Source organism: Mirounga leonina, unplaced genomic scaffold, assembly GCF_011800145.1.
Source record: "Mirounga leonina isolate KUSES-001 unplaced genomic scaffold, KU_Mleo_1.0 Mir_176, whole genome shotgun sequence".
NCBI lineage: Eukaryota > Metazoa > Chordata > Mammalia > Carnivora > Phocidae > Mirounga > Mirounga leonina.
Window position 1 is genome coordinate 10,499,132 of NW_023270454.1, and position 22,688 is coordinate 10,521,819.

Consider the following 22,688-nt stretch of genomic DNA (forward strand, 5'->3'; position numbering starts at 1 on the left):
TGGGTGATACTGCAGATAATAAGTACTCTTTCCTTCTGACTGAAGTGCCTCCTTTAAAATTTCCTTTATTGAAGGTCTACTGGTGGTAAAGCTTTGTCTGAAAACTTACTCCATCCACTTTCTTGAAAAATGTATTTGCTGAGTGTAAAATTCTAGGTTGCCAGTTGTATTTCCCTCAGTGTATTACTCCAATGTCTTTTGGTTTCCACTGTTAAGAACTCTGCTTTCATTTATAATTGTTGCTTCTTTGAAGAGAATCAGTATATTTTCTCTGGCTGCATTAACAATCATCTCTCTTTTGTGTGCATGCCTGTGTGTGCCTGTGTGTTTGTATTTGTGATGTTCTGCTACAATGTTACAATGTTACATCTGCTATTATGTTTGCAAGTGAAGAGTTTTTAAAATGTAATCTGCTTGGATTCATTAAGTTTTTTGAATCTGTGGATTTGTTTTATCACTAATTCTAGACAGCCTTCAGCCCTTATCCCCTTAAATATTGCCTTTTCCCATTCTCTCTCTTCTTTGTGCTGCTGAGCTTCTATTAGATACTAGATCTTCTTACTTTATCTTTCATCTAAACTTCTGTTTCTTATTTCTCATCTTTTCCTCTTTCACAGCTGCATTCTGGATAACTGTCTTCTAGTTTATTTTCTAGACTTTCTTCAGCTGTGTCTACTTTGTTATTAAACCCAATAGCACACTCAGTATCCAAGCCTATGGGTGCTAGAAACCGGCCACAGTCATCAATAATGCAACCTTAGCAATACCTGATAGGAAAGAAAAATCTTAGGAAACAAAGAGATTTGGATAAATTTTCAAAGAAAACCCTCACCATCTAAAGCCTTTGCTACTCTCTCTCAATTATTTGGGAACTGAAAAAGTTGGGGGATCAACTTATTTTGGTATTTGTTTCATTTCTTTTGCACTAGATTTTAAGTCTCTTCAGAGAAGGCAATGAGTCTTTTTACCTATTTGCACTTCCTCAGTCTTCAAACAATACCATCAAGAAAGTGAAAAGACAACCCACACAACTGGAGAAAATATTTGCAAATCATATAACTGATAAGGGACTGGTACTTGAATATATTAAAAGTTTTACTAAACAACAATAAAGACACATAACCCAACTGAACATTGGACAAAGGATCTGAATAGCTATTTCTCCAAAGAAGACATACAAATGGCCAATAATCAAATGACAAAACAGTCAACATCTTCAGCGGACGTGGAAATACAAATCAAAAGCACACATAGATATTACTTTGTAGCCACTAACATGGCTATAATCAAAAAGACAGATAATAACAAGTGTTGACAAAGATGAAGAGAAATTAAAATCCTCATACACTGCTGGTGGGAATGTAAAAGGGTGTAGCTGCTTTGGAAAGCAGTCTGGCAGTTACTCAAAAAGTAAACATGGAGGGGCGTCTGGGTGGCTCAGTCAGTTAAGCGCCTGCCTTCGGCTCAGATCATGATTTCAGGGTCCTGGGCTCAAGCCCCACATCAGGCTCCCAAGCAGGGAGCCTGATTCTCTCTCTCCCCAAGCTCGTGCTTGCTCGCTCTCTCTCTCTCAAATAAATAAAAAATCGTAAAAAGTTAAACATGGAGTAATCACATCACCCAACAATTCCACCCGACATATATACCCGAGAGAAGTGAAAATAAAGGCCACAGGCCACACCAACACTGACAGTGTTCACAGCTGCATTATTTATAACAGATGAAAAAGTGGAAATAACCCAAATGCCCACCAGCTAATAAATGGGTAAATCATGGTATATTCATACAATGGAATATTAAAAAAGGAATGAAGTTCTGACACATGCTACAAGGATGAACCTTGAAAACATTATGTTAAGTGAAGGAAATCAAGTCACAAAGGACCACATGTTGTGGAATTCCACTTAAATGAGATGTCCAGAATAGGCAAATCTTTAGAGACAGAAAATAAATCAGCAGTTGCCTAGGGTGGTTGGGGGGTTCATGGGGGACGATTGCCACAGGGTACAGAGTTTCTTTTAGAGGTGATGAAGTGTTTTAAAATTGGTTCTGGTGAAAATTCTGTGAATATACTAAAAGTCATTGAGTTGTACATTATAAATGGGTAAATTATATGGCATGTGAATTATATCTCAACAAAGCTGTTAAAACAAACACATGCACACATAAGTACGCACATCAAGTCCTTGCCCCAGTTCTCTCCAGACTCTTAGTTGGTTCTTCTGGGTTTTAGATCCTTCATATTTCTAAATAATATCCTTATACTGCTATATCTTACACCAATTTCCTATTGACTTCCGAAAATGGCAGTGAGGAACAGGATACAATTTTCAACTGGCAGGAAGTGTGGACCTTGCTGAGAAAATGCACAGATGCTAACTGGGGGAAGAGTGTTCTAGAGACGGAGAAACTAGTGCAAAATCCTAAGGCAGGAGGATGCTTGATGTATTCATAAACCAGAACAGGGATCAGTGGCTAAGACAGAATGGGTAAGAAGGGGAGTAGTAAGAGATGAGGTCAGAAAGGGAAAAAGGTCCATATTATATAAGGCTGCAAGGCCACTGAAAGGACTTTGACTTTTATTCTGAATGAAAAGGAGGCAACAAAGGCGAGCGGGTGCTGGTGGTAGTGGTGGTCTGAGAATGAGCAGCACAGACTTATACTTCGAAAGAATCACTCTGACTGTTACACTGAAGGTCATGGCTGGATGAAGAAAGAGCAATTGAGGGCAAAAGCTCCCAATCAGGGGCATTTTGCTCAGGGGACATCCGGCAATGTCTGCAGGTATTTTGGTTGTCACAAATGGGGAGGAGGTGGCAGGGGGGAAAGGGGAAGGGAAAGAAGGTGCTAGTGGCATCTAGCAGGTAGAGGTCAGGAATGCTGCTAATTATCCTAAAATGCACAGGATATACCTCACAACAAAGAATTATCTAGCCCAAAACATCAGTAGTGCTATGGCTGAGAAAACCCGCCTTAGAAGCTGTTATAATAATCTAGACAAGAAATAACAGTTGCTCAGACCATACTAGCTACAGCGCAGGTGACATGGAGCAGGAAGGGTCTGGATATATTCTGAAGGTAGAACCAACATTTCCTAGTGGACACAGGTCCTTGGCTTCAACAACTAGGAGGAGGGAACTGACATCAACTGAAATGGGGAAGACCGTGGATACAACCATTTGTGGGGTGGGGAAGCAGCCAGAACTGGAGTTTGAGTATGTTAAGTTTGAGAAGTTGATAGCTGACGACACCCCGAATGAAGATAATGAGTTGGGGGGCACCTGGGTGGCTCAGTCGTTAAGCGTCTGCCTTCAGCTCAGGTCATGATCCCAGGGTCCTGGGATCGAGCCCCACATCAGGCTCCCTACTCTGCAGGAAGCATATTTCTCAATCTCCCACTCCCCCTGCTTGTGTTCCCTCTCTCGCTGTCTCTCTCTCTCTGTCAAATAAAATCTTTAAAAAAAAAAAAAAAAAAAAGATACTGAGTTGGGGGTTCAATACAAGTCTGGAGTTTGGGAGAGATGGTAATGCAGTCATGAGAAATCTGGCAATTGTGACCAAACATCTCAGCCATGGTCTGTTATATCCAGCCATGATTTAATAAATAATTGGTGTCGCTAAAAGATGAGAGAGGTCCAGGACTGAACTGCAGGGCCCCAGACTTGATAAGGCTGGGAAAAAAGAATCGCAACAGAGATTAAGGAGGAGTGGCAGTGAAGGGGGAAGAAAAGCAGGAGATGATGCAGTCTGGGAAGCCACGGAAACAAGTGATTCAAGGAGGGGTGAACATCTGTGCCACAGGCGAAGTAAGACGAGGATTAAAAAATGCCCAATGGACTTAGTAACGTGGAAGTCACTGGTGACTTTGGCAAGGGCAGTTTCTGTGGAGCAGTAAGGCAAAGTCTGACTGAAGTGGGTTTAGAAGAGACAGGAGGAAGATTCCCTGTCTTTTGCCCACAAAAGGATAAGTGCTATGGATCATGCCCCTCTACTGTAAACAATGGGAAAACAAAAGATATGAAACTACTCATCACACACTGGACAACAGGCAGCATAGGACTGTCATCCTTGACAGATGGGCAACAAAGGATGTGAGCTCTAGGGCTGCCCTGGCTTTCTGTCAAGAGGCAATTTCTGGACATGGCATAAGGAGGGGAAGTCCTCGCACGTGCAAGGGTCTTACTGAAATGAAAACGTATGTCCACACAAAGATGTATACACAAATGTTCACAGCAGCCTTGGGTACAGTAGGCAAAAACCAGAAACAACCCAAATGTCCATCACCATGTGAATGCATAAACAAATTATGGCATACTCATACAATGACACACTATCCAGAAATGAAATGAAGTACTGATAAATGCCACATGGATAAATCTCAGAATCATGCCGAGAAAAATAAGCCAGGCAGAAAAGAAAATACCTAATCTATATGGAGAGATCAGTGGTTGTCTGGGGCCAGAGAATGAAGTGGGAGGGTGGGACGTGTGGAGGAGCAGAGGACCGATTGGGAAGTGACCCAAGATAATTCTTTGTAATGATGAAAATTTCTTTATCAAGGTTCTTATGATTACAGGTATATACATTGGTCAAAACTCATGGAACTGTACCCTCAAAAATGGGTATATTGTATTATATATAAACTATACCTCAATGAAGTTTATTTAAAAAAAAATTCTAGGCAGAGTGTTGCTTCTAGTAATAGTGAACTGGCTCATTTCAATAATCTCTCTTGTCAAGAAAACTACAACAAAATATTGGGGGGGACAGGGGGGATGGCTCAAAGACATTACAGTGGAGCAAAGCAGAGAATTACAGTCCCACTTAGGGATAAGGAAATCCAGAGAAGTGAGTCTGATGTTTGGGGCTCCTCCTCCCCCCACCCCTGCTGAGCATCAACTCTAGAAGAGGCAAAAGAGAGGTAGAACAACTAAGCAGACTATCTGAGACTCGCTCAAGGCATGTTACAAGTTTTTAAAAAGAGAGGATAGGAGAACTAAAATCAATTTGTACAGAAAATTAGAGTTTTATGGCAAAGTAGAGCAGAAGCTTCAGGAAGTGGAGGTAAATGGGCTCAAGAATTACCTTTAAAACAATTTTTTGAGTAGGACATGACACACGTGGTACAGTCATGAAAGTACAAAAGGACTACAGTAAAAACCCTCTTCCCCGAGGTGTCTGGGTGGCTCAGTTGTTAAGCATCTGCCTCCGGCTCAGGTCATGATCCCAGGGTCCTGGGATCGAGCCCCGCATCGGGCTCCCTGCTCGGCGAGAAGCCTGCTTCTCCCTCTCCCTCTGCTTGTGTTCCCTCTCTTGCTGTGTCTCTGTCAAATAAATTAAAAAAAAAAAAAACATAAAAAACCCTCTTCCTCCGTCACTCAGCTCCCTCCCTAGACGCAACTACTCTTACCAGTTTCTTGGGCATTTTTCTGCAGATATTTTAGGTATATATATGTATATTTTATGCATATAAAATATACACAGAATAGATATTTTGGAGCTACCCTGTGTGTATCAACTTCAGCACCACTGATATTTGGTGCCAGATAATTCTGTGTCATTGGGGGCCATCCCTGCGCACCTTAGGATATTAAACAGCTTCTCTGGCCTCTACCTACTAGATGCCAAAAGCACCCCCATCCCCAGTTGTGACAACCAAAAATGTCTCCAGACATTGCCAAAATCACCCCCAGTTGAAAACCACTGATGTATACCCAACCACACACACATGCATTTCCTCTCTATATTTTTCTACAAATGCATGCCGTACATACGGTTTTTCAACTTCCTTTTTTTTTTCTTACCCTATAACTGGAGATCATCCATAAGTCGTATAAAGATCTCAAATTTTATTTATATCTTGCTGCCAACAAGTACAGCTATTTATAATGTTCATTATCTTAAGAGCATTCTATTTTTTTAATCTGGGGAGAAAGTATATTATTGCCTTTGATTTCATTAATGACAACTAGGACTAGCCTAAGTATCAAGCCCAAATCCATCCACCTACAAGTATCACTCTTTCTTGATGGCACTATATCCTAATTACTAAAAATATTCAGAGGAAATATTCTACTTTGCAGTTCTAGCTCTACAAATAACAACAATAATAAAGATTATAGCAGCTAATACTTATTAAGTACTTACCATAGATTAGGCAGTGTTCAAAGTACTTTAGTTATAGCAATATATTTAATTTTTACAATCACCTTCTGAGGATGGTACTATTAACTCCCTTTCACCAAGAAGGAAGGGACAGAGATGTTTAGTAATTTACTCAAGGTCACACAAGTAGAGATATCAGAATCAGGATTCAAATCCAGGCAATCTGGCTCTGGTGTTCATCTCTAAGCCATGACACTCTATTACTCTTCAGTCAAAACCTACAAGTCTTATACGATCACGTTTACATTCATATCTGTGTTTCTATTGAGTTTAACTGAAATCTGAATACAAAGATGTTTCTTTTTATAATTAGTAAAGGCTAAGGTCCTTGAGTTTTACTACTGCATATATCCTGCATTTCCTAACACCAGTCCAGGTAGTGTTCTCACAAAACATTTTCCTTACGTTTTTCTCTGGCTAACAAATTAGCATCTTTTATATTAAGGACAATATATCTTTTTATATAGAACTGTTAGGATAGTTCTAATAGTTATCCCACGGATAAGGAAAACTGTCCAAGTTACAGATTCCAACAAGAAGGAATTAGGGAAAATACAAACACAGCACCTTTCTCTTCATGCTTTTGGGCTCAGTCCCATACGCAGCACTGCAATAAATCTTCCCAGAGTTGGATTCACACTATAATTTTACCAATTACCAGCATATCCTGCTAGCTCCCTCCTAAGCAGGGATTGTCCCATATAGCTACATATCCTCACGTCTAACTCGGATCCAGCACACAGCTCAACAAATGTTTGCTGAACTTGGCTACTTTTTAATTTCATTCCACAAAGTTCTTCCTCCTTCAATTTAACAAACATCTTTTGACAGTTTACTACAAGCCAAATATTGTGCACGGGGAACAGAAAGAAATTCCTTATAAAAATGTTTGCAGAATACAACTCAACAACAAAAAAACCAATTCTCAAAGGGGCAAAGGAATTGAAGACAATTTTCCAAAGACAGAAATAGCCAGCAAGTATATGAAAAGATGTTGAACGTAACTAGTCACTAGGGAAATGCAAATCAAAACCATAATGAGATATCGCCTCACACCCATCAGGATGTCTGCTATCAAAAACAAAACAAAACAAAAGCAAACCGCATAAAATCAAAAACCCAGAAAATAACAAGTGTTGGCAAGAATATGGAGAAACTGGAAGCCTTGAGTACCGTTGGTGTGAATGTAAAATGGTGTAGCCATTATAGAAAATACTATGGCAGTTCCTCAAAAACTTAAAAATAGAATCTCATTACCATGAGATTCAGCAATCCCACTTCTAGATATATACCCAAAAGAACTGAAAGCAGGGACTTGAAGAGACATTTATACATTCATGTTCACAGCAGCATTATTCACAATAGCCAAGGAGTACAACCCAAGTGTCCACTGAAGGATGAATGAGAAACAAAGTGTGGTCTATACATACAATGAAATACTACTGAGCCTTAAAAGGAAGGAAATGGTACAACATGGATGAACCTTGACAACATTAAGTAAAATAATCCAGACATAAAAGGACAGATACTGTATGATTCCACTTATATGAGGTATCAAGAGTAGTCAAATTCAGAGATTGAAAGTAGAATGGCTGCCAAGGCTTGAGAGAAAGAACGGGGAGTTAGTATTTAATGGGGAAAGAGTTTCAGTTTTACAAGATGAAAGGTTTTATGGACGGATGGTGTTGGTGGTTGCACAACAGTGTGAATGTACTTAATGTCACTGTTCTGTACACTTAAAAATGGTTAAGACGGTTAACTTTATGTTATATATATATTTTACCACTATTCTTTAAATATCTGTTTGCAGAAGAGCTAACAGTCTAGATTTCATCAATGAATATCCAGCACAATTAACTGAAGTTATGTCCTTGCCTTCCAAAGAGCCATGTGACAAAAATGTCCCTTAACCTCTAAAATTAGACCAAAGACCCGAAAGTTTGAGGCCTACACCATCCATGCCCTTCCCCTCAGCAGTGTTATCTGTTAATTTAATATGGAATGCCCAATATTCAATTGTTTCATTTCCAGTTCCCAGGCCTTAGATATACAATTTCTAGTACTGAGCCCTTGTAACAAATTTTACTATATACCTGAGCATTTTGAATTTCTGACATATATTCAAAACACAATAAATTTCACTAGGCAGAATCAGTACCAAAAAGGCTTTTCTATTAAGCCTTTGCTGGCTGCTGGTTTGTGGCCCCACTCGGTATTTCTTGCTTTGTATTTTTTTTTCTTGTTTTATATTTTAAAAACAAGTTTTTAGTCACACTCAAGATCCCTGAAAGATCACTTTACTATTTGAGGTTGTAAACTGAACGGATTTATCTTGCCATTCTCAAACACTGGGAAAAAAGTGTTTGCTTTTAATGGTGAGAGCACCATTAAAATGTATACAGAAAGGACTATTTATAAGAGCTTCAATCAATTAACTTTCAGATATATTATGCTTACAGTAAAAAGAGTTAATAAAAATGTTTTAAATTAAGACATTATGTCTTCTATAAATCAAATGAATAACAAAGCAAAGGTTTTTCCTACCTGTTGTTTCCTGCCCATGGCAAGTGTTCAGCTCAGCCAGAAGCTGGTTAAAATCATCCTGATGAGCAATCCAGTTATCCTGAAAACACCCAAAAAAGCAATTAAAGGCAAGCCTGTTGTTTACATACACTGGTTGAGGTAAGATATATTTTAGAATCAAGGAAATTAGAATTTAGAATCTGGTTGTTAATGTGAAATTTTAAATGTTTCATCAAAATATTATGTTACAAATTTGAATGAAGAAATAATATAAATTTGAAATGTAATTTATCTATATTAATATGAAAAATAGGCTTTGGGGTGCTTGGGTGGCTCAGCTGGTTAAGCATCCAACTCTTGATTTCAGCTTGGGTCATGATCTCAGCATTGTGAGACTGAGCCCCGTGAAGGGCTCCACACACAGCGGGGAGTCTGCTTGAGACTCTCTCTCTCCCTCTGCACCCACCCGCCCTGCCGTGCACACACACACTCTCTTTCTCATAAATAAATAAATCTTTTAAAAAAATTCAAAATTTAAAAAAATTTTTAAAAATGGACTTCTTGGAAGATTAAGTCCTGATTTCAAATGTGGATAACTTATCAACAGTCCACTTATAATCAAATTATCAATAGGCAACCTCTGTGCTAAATATTAAAATAAAGGAAATAAAATTATTATTTTTCTCCCACCATGGGAATATTATGTAGGTCAAAGGGAAAAAAGTAGTGACAGACTTCAGGGCTCTCTTCTTTGCTCCTCTGCACTGAAAATATTTTGCCCAATTCTATTTGCTCGCGTCAACCCCAATTTTATAAAACAACACTGAGGAAGGGAGCAGGAAAGACTCCCAAGTTCCCTGGATCAGTGAGCACCCTCGTAAGGTGGTGCTAATACATTCATTATAACAAAAACAATCAGACTTTAAAAGAGAATGGGTATCTCCAAAACAATCTGAACCAATGGGAAGCAAGGTATCAATGTAGGAATTTGCCTCATACACACTTTTTAAGAATGCTGAAGGTTAAGGCATATTAAATAGGTTTACTGGGCAATGCTTCTCCTAAAAAATTAAGTGTATCCATACATCTATCTCTCAAAGCATCAGTATGTAAGGGGAAATGTGAATAAATTCAACCACTGAATACCAACAGTCAGAAACAGATAACTGGACAGATAAAGGTCACCACTTTCTTGCAGAAAAAACTTAGTTTCTTTCTGAAACTAAACACCACCAACTTTTAATAACATAAGCAAATATCAGAACACAGGTAAAGATGAAAATGTCTTTCTGTACTGAAATGAGTACAAAATTATAAATATTCCATAAAAAGAATTTTTTTTCAAAGTTTAGCAATAAAACGAATTTGGATCTCTTAGACATAAGCAAGTAAAGAATCCCATAAGGACAACAAGGCAAGGTGAAGGCATGTGATGTGATGAAGAGCCTGCTTAGTTATGGGCTCTTTAGTTAACCACACCATGGAGGATACACACTTGAATAGTTGAAAACTGATCAATTTGATTGGATTAAAGTGTTTATATTTATAAAAAAGCAAATTGTGCAAAGAAAACCCCCAGTAGACACACTGTTGCTCACTTCATTATTGATCGTAGCTCCAAGTCCCAGGTGGTTATTTTTAACTTGAACTTTAATATGATCTGTGGCTCCTTGCTCCTGAGCCCCTAAACCCTGTGGAGATCAACAAAAGAGAGTTAGCATTTTTATCAAGTATCAAGACAGATCGCATCTTTCCTCCTTTATCAACCGTTCGATTAATTATTAAATATCCAGGAGTGAGGCACTATCCTTACCCTCAAAGAGGACAGTCTAATGGATTCTTATAAAGTATGTCTGTAATACCAATACACTCGTAACAATGAACGCTACTTCTTCAATCTGACACTCACTTCATGGCCCATGTAAACACTACCGAGAACAGGCCTTTCTGTGATGCTCGAAATCAGAGCACTACCACCAAACTAATGGAAGCCCATTAGAGATATTACAACTCTATGGCTCTCTCCATTAAATAATTTTATAAAACAACACTGAGAAAGTGGGGAGAGGAGACCAAGTCCCCTGCATCAATTAACACTCATGTGTAAGGTGTCCCAGGGAAGTTGGGACTGAAGAAACTAAAGGTAACCAGGGTCGCTAAGAGAAAATAAGATGATATAAAAGAGACAGACCTCACAGGACCTTGGAAATTATGGTAGGAATTTGGATTTAATTTTTTAAAACAATGGGAAACCACTGAACTTCTATGCAAGGGAATGCCACAATCTAATTTCTGTACTTTAAAAGGTACTGTGGCTGTTGTTTGGCAAACGGCCCAGAGGTAGAAAAGGAGGGAGGGAAGCAGCTGTGAGACTGCAGCAGTGATCAGGGCAAGAGATGAGGACGATGTGTGGCCCAGGATGGGGCCCTGCGGGGAGAGGAGTAATGACTGGGGAAGCGAGAAGTGAGAGACGTACAGGAACCAGGCAGGCCCATTTGCAAAAACGGGGAAGACTTGAGAAGGAAAAGACTGGCGGGGGTGGGGGAGGGTAGGGGGTGGATCAAGAGTTTTATAACAAAAATGATAAACCTGAGATGCTTACTCAAGTAGAAATGCCAAGCAGGCTGGTGAATTTACAACTGTGGAGCTCAGAGGACATTTCTGGACCAGATGTAGAAAAGTCCTCAGAATTCAGACAATTCCAAGCATGGTCTAGAATGAAAGAGCTCACCTGAGCAGAGTACAGAAAAAGCCTGGGCCAGAACCCTGAGGAGCTCCAAAGCACAAAAGCCTGGAGGAGGAAGAGCCAGCAACACATTTAGGAGTGGCCAGTGAGGGAGAAGGAAAAAACAGAGAGGAGGGCAGTATTGTAGAAGCCGAGACAGAAGTACTTCAAGAATAGTCAATTATGTCCAATGCTGCTAAGGGACTGAGTAACGTGAGAACAAAAAAGGATCCACTGGATTTGTCAACAAGGTCATTAAAGACCCTCACAAGAACCATTTAAATACAAAGGTATCAGTAGAAATTCTATTTCAGTTGGGAATAAATGGAGTGTGAGGAAAATGAAAAAATGTGTATTCTAAGCTATAAAGGGGAACAAAGTATTACTCTTAGCAATATAGAACAATGATGGTTAAGTATGATTCTAAGTGCAGCTAATTAAAAGGTACAATTTATGAAAGACGCCAATCACGGCAGTTTAAATGATAAAGAGAATTGACATCTATGTTCAATTCTAACTTTATCATTACAATTTAGTTCTTTCTCCAGAATCACTTATTGATCTAAAACATAAATTTCTCCCAGTCTCCGAAGAAAGATGCATCCTCCTGATTTGCCTTTTTGCATGGCTCCAATTTCTTTTGCTCTTCTCCAACGTACCTTTCCTTTAGACCACCCCATCTTCTCTAGCATCCTCTGGCCAAATTTGGAATCGTCATTGCTCCACGCAGTGTTTCTTGGATCCACAGCCCACTTCTGCTTCCGCCGCCCTAGAAGTGACAAAGTATTTCATCAGCAATCTATCTTTCAAACCTGGAAAATACAACACAAATACACACAAAACCTAATACATACACATATACTTGCAAAAAATGTGACAAACAATATGTTTTATTAGCTACAGATACTGGATTCAGCATTCAACGAAATATCATCAGATTGGATCACTTACCCTGGTCTTCCCAATAACTGTATATTCTCAATATACAAATTGGCCTTAGAATAACAATGTTCCCTCCATATGTGACAAACAGAAATACACGACAAGCCATCAGCTGGCCTTCAGCACTCAGCGAAAGGCAGCATCTGAAAGCACCTGTCAACACGCGTGTCACCACCACCACAAGCAGCAACCACTGCAGCTTTCTTTGCCAGACAGCACGTACCAAATGCTATCCATGCACTGTATTCAGTTTGCACAGGGACTCAATGAGGATGGATATTTTGATCACCATTTTTCAGATGAGGAAATCTGAGGCTTAGACAAAGAAATGTGCCTAATGCCCCCAAGCAAAAATCAGAGCCTCCATACAAAGCAAGGTTCAGGTGACGTCAAAGCTTATATTCTTAATCCAGTCATTATGATCTTGGGGAGAGTCAACCATACCCTCCACACACATGGTCTACAGATATTCGTGATACCATCCCTTGTCATTCAAATGCCCTAAAGCCACATGATCCCTTTTCTGAACTTCCAGTATAAATTATCTGCTTCTTTTCTGGCATTTAACTCACATTCTTCTGTATTGTGGCTATTTATATCCATCTCTGATGTTTTCTATTAGACCATCATCAACTTATGGCTCATATTTGTGTGTTATTCTTTTTTATGTTTCATTGCAAGAAGTAGAAAACACTGTACTCATAGCAGGCACTATGTGTATGGGTGTATGAGTGAAATGGAGAAAAGAAAGCAAAAAAGGAGACAAGAGGAAAGGAAGATAGGAAGGAACATATTTAAGGGAACTGCTTTGAATCTCTTAAGTATTTTTAAAATGCATATCAATAACTGATCATTAGGAACTCAAATTTGTCACTGTAGGTTTTTTTTTAAGATTTTATTTATCGAGAGAGAGCATGAGAGAGAGAGAGGCACTCCAGGATCATGACCTAAGCCAAAGGCAGATGCTTAACCGACTGAGCCGCCAGGTGCCCCTATCGCTGTAGTTTTAAGGAAGATTACTGCACAGATACAGAACCTCAAAAGTTCACAGAACAAGAACATGAAGCCCCAAAGTAAACTGTGGAATTTGCAGGTCAAGTGTCATTATTACTCACCTACTGCAGCAACCAAAGCACAGTATGTCACTATCAACAACAGCCTGGTAACTTAGTCTGTCCATTCTTTCTCCCTTCCTTCCTTCCTCCTTCCCTCCCTCTCTCCCTCCCTCTTTTCCTACCTCCCTCTCTCCCTTCTTTCTTTAAGAAAGGCAGACAGCCATGTGCAGCAACCCCACTTAGATGTGTCTGGAGTCTTAAAAGCTTGACTACCCCACGTCCTCCTACAAATGGACCTTGAGAGCTTGTTTGGAGGTTCTAGCAGGGGAGCACAGCTACTCTTATACCCTTGACCAAAGAAAGGCCCTCTTTATCCCTCCTCTATCGGGGAAGGTCATCCTCTTCCACCTAGCATACAGCTTCGACCTAGCACACGGCTTAGGGAGGGACACACATGGAGCAGTGAGGAAGGGGACACCGACCTAGCCAGCCGGATCAGCCCAATCAACCCTGGCGATCAATAGGGTAACAGATGTCACAGCTGGATCATCTTCACAACATAATTTAAAAGTAACACAACTTCAAGTCAGAGGGCCCACTGTATTACATGTAAAATCAATAGAGACCCAAACTATACACATCGTAGCAAAAATAATTGAACCTTTTACTAGCATGTAGAAAAAGGCTACTTATGAAGCAAAACAAATCTATAGTTTTACAGGAGAAGGGTAACCTAAAAATGCTAACCATGACCAAGTTACTACTTTACCTATCTTAGCAAATATACAGCATAATGTTGCCTCTGCTAATGAACAACATGCCAGATATGAGCCTCGTTAACCAGTGTTCTCTCTGTGAAGCTGCTTACTGGTGTGTGTCAGAATTCATGTCTCTATTCAGTAGTGCTTGCCAGGGTGTTCTCAATGGGGCTTACACAAAGGGGACATTTTTCAGAATAAATGAGGCCACCCTTTGCAATAAGAACTCCAACAGTTTATGTTACGTATGTTTATAAAGCAGACTAGAGTGCTTATACCAAAGATCCCAAAGGTCAGTTCCTCTTCCCTGCAGAAATGTCAGGTAAACTCAACCAATGGGGTAGGACAGGGTTTCCCCAATGAGGACATTAAATTGGGGGGGGGGGGGGGGGGCACTTCCCATTAAAATAAAAAAGGGCAATAATGGGTGAAACAAAATTCAATAGTGTTCCATATTAGAGACTTTCCCAGAATGGTTAATACGCAGATGTGTAGATCCTCTAGGGCAAAGCAGGCATGCCATGTTTCCCAAATTTATTTGCTCAGAACCCTACTTCCTTGAAACACTCTCTGGCTCTAGTGCTAGAGAAGTTTCCAGGTTTGGGAAATCGGGGAAGGAAAAGACTGTCACTGGTCTGTTCATACTGGATCAACATTTACATGTGCTTTGCTATTTTTTTTTAATTTATTATTATTTTTTATTATTATGTTCAAGTGCTTTGATATTCTTATTCCGCAGTTACTCTGTGCTTAGACGTCAGCTTTGCTAACCCTATGTGCAGAACAGAACATAGTAGGCCTCACTGCTATCCTTCAAAAGGCTTGCTTACAAGGTTGGCACCCTGGCTGGGAACTTGGGTTTCAGGACGGTTCCCAGCATTCTCAGAATTCATGAAGGGCTCATCATGCCTGTTTATACAAACAGTATGGTTTATACTGAATACCTGGCTTTCCTTCTGGGAGTCTGGAATTTTGGTACATGCCAAGCAGAGCCTGCCTACATGACCAGCCCCCAGTAAACATGACACCAGTTCCTAACAAACTTCCCTGGTTTGCAACACTTCACAAGCGTTGTCACAACTCATACTGGGGTAATTAAGCGTGTCCTGTGTGACTCCACTGAGGGAGGACTCTGGAAGCTTGTGTCTGGTTTCCCTTGGACTTAGCTCCATGTATCTTTTCCATTTGCTGATTTTTTAGCTGTAATAAATCTTAGCCATGAGTACAACTTTCTGCTGAGTCCTATGTCCTGAATCCAAGCAAATCACTGAATCTGAGATGGTCTTGGGGATGCCTGACACTATGTGGAACAGCAGTGTGAGAGTAAAGCACCCTGAATCTACAGAATCACTGCTTAGTTCCTCTAGCAGGGACTCCTATTTGAAGATCTAACTGTAGTCGATTCCATCAGGACACTTTCAGGATAACCCCAATAAACAACCCTCCATATACAGCTTTAAGAGACTTCACTTTTCAATCACTCCATGCCTAATACCACCTGGCTTACGCCAGGATTCAGCTTACTCTGAAAGGTGTGTTGAGTTCCAAGAGTCAGGGACAGAAGTTTTGTCTTTTTTTTCTTTTTCAAAGGATACTTTGAGATATTCCATGTATTCCTTTTAAAAATTCAAGACATATTCAACATTAAAGAAACTGCAGTATAATATCTTAATGCAATGATCATTAAAATCCATTAACTATAGCGTGATTTGACTACACATATGATGATTGAAGTATCAAAAACTGATCTCAAAAAGGAAAGAATCTATAAAAAAAGTAATAACTTGAGGGGCACCTGGGTGGCTCAGGGGTTGAGTGTCTGCCTTCAGCTCAGGTCATGATCCCAGGGTCCTGGGATCGAGCCCCACATCAGGCTCCCTGCTCAGCGGGAAGCCTGCTTCTCCCTCTCCCATTCCCCCTTCTTGTGTTCCCTCTCTCGCTGTCTCTCTCTCCGTCAAATAAATAAAATCTTAAAAAAAAAAAAAAAGTAATAACTTGATAAAAATCCGGGTCTAAAACTCCAAATGATGTAATGACTGGGAAGTGAGATCAATAAATTAAATCCTTGTCTTACATAGGGGGAGGTTTATGTAAGCTAGATTTCTTGTCTTGCATAAGGAAGTCCCAAGAAAATAACACTTGATATCACAGAAATACTAAATAAAAATATTTTTGAGAAACAAAAAGAAAACTACTAGATTTTAAAAATAGGATAAGTGCCTATGGCGAAAATAAAATAAAATATAGTCCATATGGCAAGGGAAAACAGAAGAAATAGCATGCTTAATGAATTGAAAATGTTCACTAATGTTAAGTGGGGAGAAAACAAAACTATACCTACAGAATTACCCCAATTTTATAAACTCTCAGAAAAAATAATTGCTAGGCACTGAAATTATGAGACTAGGTCTTTTCTTTGCTCCTATTTTCTTACTTCTAAAATAAGAACACCAGTCCTGGGGTGCCGGGGTGGCTCAGTCGGTTGAGCATCTGACTCTTGGTTTTGGCTCAGGTCATGATTTCAGGGTCCAGAGATATTGCTCCATACTCGGCGGGGAGTCTGCTTGAGATTCTCTCCCTCTCCCTCTGCCTAACCACCCCACCCAACCCCGCGCTCTCTCTCTCTCTCAATAAATAAATCTTTAAAAAAATAAGAACACCAGTCCTAAATATCTAATCACAAGGGATGCCGAAGACATAAACTTAGCAAGTTATTTTAAAAGACAACACAAAGTATCAATATTATCATGGCAAAGATTTGAAAATTTGGAGTCAGGGTAGGGAGAGAAGAACTGAAAATATTCTCTGAAATCATGCAATTTGAATTACTGATGTCTACAAACAGCATTTCACACCTGTATAAAAGGCATTTCATACTCTGAAATGTTTTCATGTTCACCATCTCATTGATTTTTAAGCCAACCTAGTAATGAAGATAGTAAGTTTTTTAATAGCCCCGCAGAAATTGATCATGGAAAGAGACATAAATGAATAGCAGAGCCAGGGCCAATGTGCATGCTGAATTAAGCATACATCAGAGAAATTAAAACCAGAAGAGATTCTAGCAGTCCTAGTTTCACAAATGAAGAAACAGAGCCCATATAGTCACAGTCTAAAACATATGCTTTTCTATAAGTCCCTATTAAAAAACAATAGGAAACTGCTGGCCCAGTGACAAAAAGGTAAAGACACAGTGATAACTAGATCAATTTGTCACTTTCTAGCTCAACGACTCGGGGCAAATTATTTTCCTCTGAACCTGGATTTCAGCCCCCGTAAAATTGGAACGGTGCCTTACCCCTTGCGTTTGTGCTCCCTTTCTCCAACCTACTTAGATAAGAGAATGCTGACAGCATTTATTTCATAGAATCCCTGTGTGGCTGCTATTGGCCTGTTAAGCCGTTTCTGTTCGTTGCTCACTATGCACCTCAAAAAGTCCCGGGCCGGCTTTTCATGACAAAGCACGACTGCCACCTAGTGGCAGGCATAGCTACAAATACCGCTCAGAAGTCAAATCGCCTCTCCCGAGCGAGGGAATTAATGAACTTCATAAAGTGAAGATAAATGTCAAAGGCAAAAAGCAGGGCGCGGCGTTGCGGCCAACACTTCTGTCATGCAAGAATGTTAACAATTTCAACTAAGTCCAAACCGTCAGTCTTACTTAGACTCACTCATTAGTCCTGCATTCCCTAAAAAAGTTAACTTCTTGTGTTTGATGCTTCTAAACCCCTTGCTTTTCTTTCTCTGGATTCAATAAATCTTCGAGAACGGGATTTCACTGCCTGAAGAGATTCTGCTGGCCCAACCGCCTCTTTTTAACCAGACGAAGCTGAGGCCCGGCGAAGTGAAAGAACAGCTCAGGGTTTGCCCGGTCCGCGTCCTGGCTCCCATTAGAACCCACCGCGTGCGTGCCCAGACCTGAGCGTAAGGACAAGAGTCCCACGTTTACACTCGCAGTCTCTTTCACTAGTAGACCGGTAGCTAACTTCTGGGGAAGGCTGGGCTGGGAAATCTCCGCGGCAGGCAGGGCGAGCCGAACCGGGCTTCCCCGTCCCCCGGCATCCCCCGCCCCGTTGAGCGCCGGCGACCCGCACCCCGCGCCACTCGGTCCGGCCGGGCGCGTCACCTGGAACCTTCACCCTCGCGCCCTCCACTCACGCTCAGCCAGCATCGACATGTCGAGGGCCTGGGCCGCCGCGAGTCTCCGGACCTGAGCGGTGGCGGCTACCGAGCAATCGGGTCGCGAAGAAGCTAGAACCACGGGACTCGCAAACCAGGTGGACAGCAGCGGCCAGGGCGCGTGCTGGTGACGTTAGTGATGTGCGACCGGCCCTGGACCACGTGGCGGCGAGGGGGCGGGACGCGGACGTTCTGGGGGCGGGGCGAAGAAGTTCCGGGAGGTGAGGGAGCGCGGACGCCCTGGGGAAGAGGTCGGAGGTCTGCGGAACTAAAGCCGGTGGAGAGAAGGGTATGGGTTCGTTCGCTTGAGCAAGTGCCTGTACTAAATGATTGGTTTCTGAGAGTGGCTGCCACAGGGCAAGCGCTCAGTAGGGTTACCGGTATCATTCTCAGTATTGATTACTAAATGCCAAGCATGGTGCTTTCTGGAAATAAAACATGAACTCTGCCTTCGGTTAGCTCACAGTCTCATGAGGAAAGAGACATGTAAACAACAGCCCTTAGGGCCGTCAGCGTTTTAAAACGGTGTGTACGAGGAGTTTGAGAAACTCACCTGGAGGGGAAGACCTTGCACTATGGTGCCCTACCCCCTGAGATAGAGCAATGGGTAAAGTAGATATCTATCTATGGGGTCCCAAATTAAGAAGATAACTAAATGTGGCAAAAATTTTGTCTCTAACATGATATCTTCACAAGACTAAGTTGTTTTGTTCCTTCTTTTATAACGTGCACTCTGGAACTTTGCCTTTATCGGAATCATCTCTCTATCCATACCAACACCTAGCAAAATAAGTTGAGTATGGTATGGGCTCTATAGCCGTCTGTGAATTTTAACTGAAGTGTCTCAGTCTCCAGGGGAGTTCTAATGAAATTCTGGCAGTGAGAATCTTGGACAGATAGGAAGAACATCTTCACAGGTGACTGACTCTCCAGTGAACTTCAGGTGATAGTATAGATAGAAGTCTTAGCCCCCACAAGTAGAACATAAAGGAAGCAGCCAGGTGCCACGAAACGCCGTGTAAAGGACTAGATTCCTGTTCTAGATGAATTTGCCCTTTAACGAGGAGTCTAGACAAACAAGGTTAGCTTCTCTAGTTTCATAAAAATCAGAAAAAGACAAAAGAATAGTTACCACTATTAGTGAATACCCGGGAGCTGGGCGGAGTGAGGAGATGCAAAATTAATGGAATTTTTATAGCTAAGTCAGGGAGCCATAAATTGTGCCACGGAGAACAGGATTAAAGTAGGGAGTTGGACTTGCAAAAAATTAGAAAGGCAGGATGACCCAAGTCTTTGGATAATTAGCTGATCTGTCCGATGAGACAAGAGAAAATAGAAGGTAGTTACATAAGTGTGGACAATAGTGAATTGAAAAGAAAGTCAAAATTTTCAAGCACCCCATTTGTTGGTATATGATTGTAGGAAGACGGTTTTGTCTCTTGGATGGTCAGAAAGATTGAGACAAGTTTGCAACACTGCTGCCATCTCCAGGTGATAGATGGTCAGAACTAAACTGAGATTGTTAAGTGTGGCAGTGAATGGCAAGGAATGGTTGTGCCTTGTAACTTGGTGAGCTGCCTTTCCTGGAAATGTTCAGTCAGAGGCCACACAGGAATCCTATAGAAGGTATTCTGCATTTGGGTGAATGCAGGATAGACTAATGGTGTCCTAGGTTTTTTCCAACTCCAGCATTTCTTGTGCCTATGAAAAATCTATGAAGATTATCTACTGTCAAGTGTGGGATTTTAGAGAAATGTGTAGAATTCTATTTATATGTTTTAAGTTGTCAGCTGGGAATGAATACTGTGCTTTTAAAAATAAGGTGATTCAGTATGACATTCAGTCTTATTCTTCAGTCTCTTTCTTGGCAGACCCTCTCAGAGTAGTGCTTCTCAACCTTTAATGTGCGTGTGAATCATCTGAGGATCTTATTAAGATGCAGTTTCTGGTTCAGCAGGTCTGGGATAGGGCCAGAAATTCTGCATTTCTAACAAGCTTCCAAGGATGTGGGTGCTGATGATCTACAGACCTTACTTTGTGCAGCAGGCCATCAAACAACCAAAGGTATAAATGAACTCGGGATTAAAATATACTTTTTTCTTCTTTTCAAGAAAAGTTCTGTATGAAGAACACCTTTAGTTAAGGTTGACAGATGCTTTCAATATACTTCCAAGACCTGAACCTAGAAGGTTCAGAGATCTGATTTGGGTCTGACCTAGTCCCCTGCTTTCAGGCAAGCAAAGACCAAGATCAGAGACAGATGATTGCTACTTCTTTTCTTTAGCTCTGGCAAATCGCAGTTAATCCCCCACCCCCTACCACTCCACATACATACAATTATAAAAGCTAGTTACACATTCTGTACAATTGCAAAAAGGAATTCTTATATGTTGTACTACATCTTTATACTATATGTCAGATACAGCACTAAAATTTTTATCTATAAAAGAAATAGAACTGAATCTTGCCAGTTAAACTTAGCTCATTCCTAAGAGGCACCAGGCCAATACAATGCAGGAACAAAAAAAAGCAGAAAACATAATAGAGTCTAAATTCTGCTACCGGCTTGCAGTATGATCTTGGACAAGTCATTCACCCCTTTTGATATCATTCATCCAATCTATGAAAAAAGGATGATCACGGAAATTATTTCCAGGTCTGAAGGACTCTCATAAAATTAATCAGAAAATCATAAGTTAGTGATATGGGCATTAAAGGGAATATAATACAATATTTAAGAGCTTGGATTCTGAAGCCAGACTTCCTGGGTTCAAATTTTAGCTCTGTCACTTACTAGCTTTGGTAACCTGCTGTGTATTTTGGGCAGATTACTTTACCTCCCCCTTCTTCTATTAAGACGAATAATGAGATGATACATGTCAAGTGCTTAAAATGGCATCTGGCACATAGAAAGTACTCAATACAGTACTCAATAAAGCATTGTTATAATTTTAAAGGAAACAGAGGTTAGAATGATTAGTTCAACAGATATTTATTGTTTCAGACAGTGTGCTCACTGCTGGAGTTACAAAGGTGAACAAAACATCATGACCCCTATCCTTATTGAGTTTGCAGAGAAGACAGACATTAATCACATACATAAATATAAAATTAGACCTGAGATAAATGCTGGAGAGAAAAAGACATGAGGCTAGGACAGAATATAAGAGGAGAGTTAACTTAGGAGAATTCAAGAAATCTTCCACAAGGAAGTGAGAAGTCTACAGCACGTAGGAGGCCAAAGGCACAATTGTCCTCTCCAAACTGAACCCAGAGAGTCTGGAACTTGAACAAACTGGGGAGACTAACAACCATAAGCAGTCAGTGGCCAATGTCTTCATCGTCTGTGACCACTTGTACACCGTCAACAGCTACTCATCACCTGACACCACTCTCAGCTTTGCTTATGCCACAGGCCTGGGGCACGGCAAGGCCCTGACTGTCCCACTCAAGAGCCGTACAGCAGCATCGTTGACTATGACCTGCTGGAGAAGAAGCTCTGTGCCTGGGACAACTTCAACATGGTCACCTATGACATCAGGCTGTCCAAGATGTGAAAACCCTCTCATGTCAGGAAAGGCACCAGGAGATGATGCTTAGCGCTCCTGAGGGGAGAGCCAGCCAGCCAAAGTCCATTCAGCTTTTCTCTGCTTTTTAAGCTTTCATTATTAATCCAGAACTATGTGCATCATCACCATATCTGACTGTGTGGAACTAGCAATTGGGGGATTTAGACAGTTTCACAATAGATATTCTTTTCTTCTGTCAGCTTTTAAAGGGCTATTTAACCAAAATAGTTCAAGTTTTGTGGTGATGCTGGGCAAAAGCTATGATGCATAGTAGTCTCTTCATGAAACCCACAAGGCTTTTTATAAAAGGCCCTCACTGGCTAAAGAGGGTATGTTTTGGGGGATAAGAGTTTGGGCAAAACAGCTTGCCCCATGTGGCATCCAGTGCCATTCCCTGGATTCCATGGGTCATTCTCTGGATTCCAGGGTTATTCCCAACATTCCATGTTGCATGGTTACCATAAGCCACAATAAAAAGCAGCACTTCTAGAAGAAGAGGAACAGCTCTCTAGCCAGTACTGAACATATGTATAGTTGGCTTCTAATGCTTTACGTAGTGTCCAGGGGGTATTATCTAACCTTTGCCCTGTGAAATAAAGTGATCTTATATACCATCCTTGGGGAAAAAAAAGAGAAGTGAGAAGTGAATTAAAACATAGCCTATTCCAGGACTTGATATGGCTGAATGCAGAGCAAGGTAAAGTAAGGCTACAGAACTGAGTAAGAGGCCAGTTCTTATAAGGCCTTGTGGGTCACAATAAGGATTTGGGTC

At 40.8% G+C, this 22,688-nt stretch overlaps 1 protein-coding gene across 4 annotated transcripts in view; it reads right to left on the bottom strand.

Annotated features, from left to right (window-relative positions):
* PINX1 (PIN2 (TERF1) interacting telomerase inhibitor 1) overlaps positions 1-22,688 on the bottom strand; it is a 118,198-nt gene that overhangs the window by 75,792 nt on the left and 19,718 nt on the right. The window contains exons 1-4 of one of the 4 annotated variants that reach the window (XM_035022661.1): positions 18,327-18,469; positions 12,073-12,182; positions 10,287-10,379; positions 8,710-8,788 (exon numbers count right to left, since the gene is read on the bottom strand). In XM_035022661.1, coding sequence (XP_034878552.1) covers positions 8,710-8,788; positions 10,287-10,379; positions 12,073-12,182; positions 18,327-18,345 — 301 coding nt within the window. In that variant the 5' untranslated portion in view covers positions 18,346-18,469. Of the gene's footprint in view, positions 1-8,709; positions 8,789-10,286; positions 10,380-12,072; positions 12,183-17,839; positions 18,218-18,294; positions 18,470-22,688 lie in introns of those variants that run through there. The other 3 variants (XM_035022664.1, XM_035022662.1, XM_035022665.1) reach the window with 3 other exon arrangements.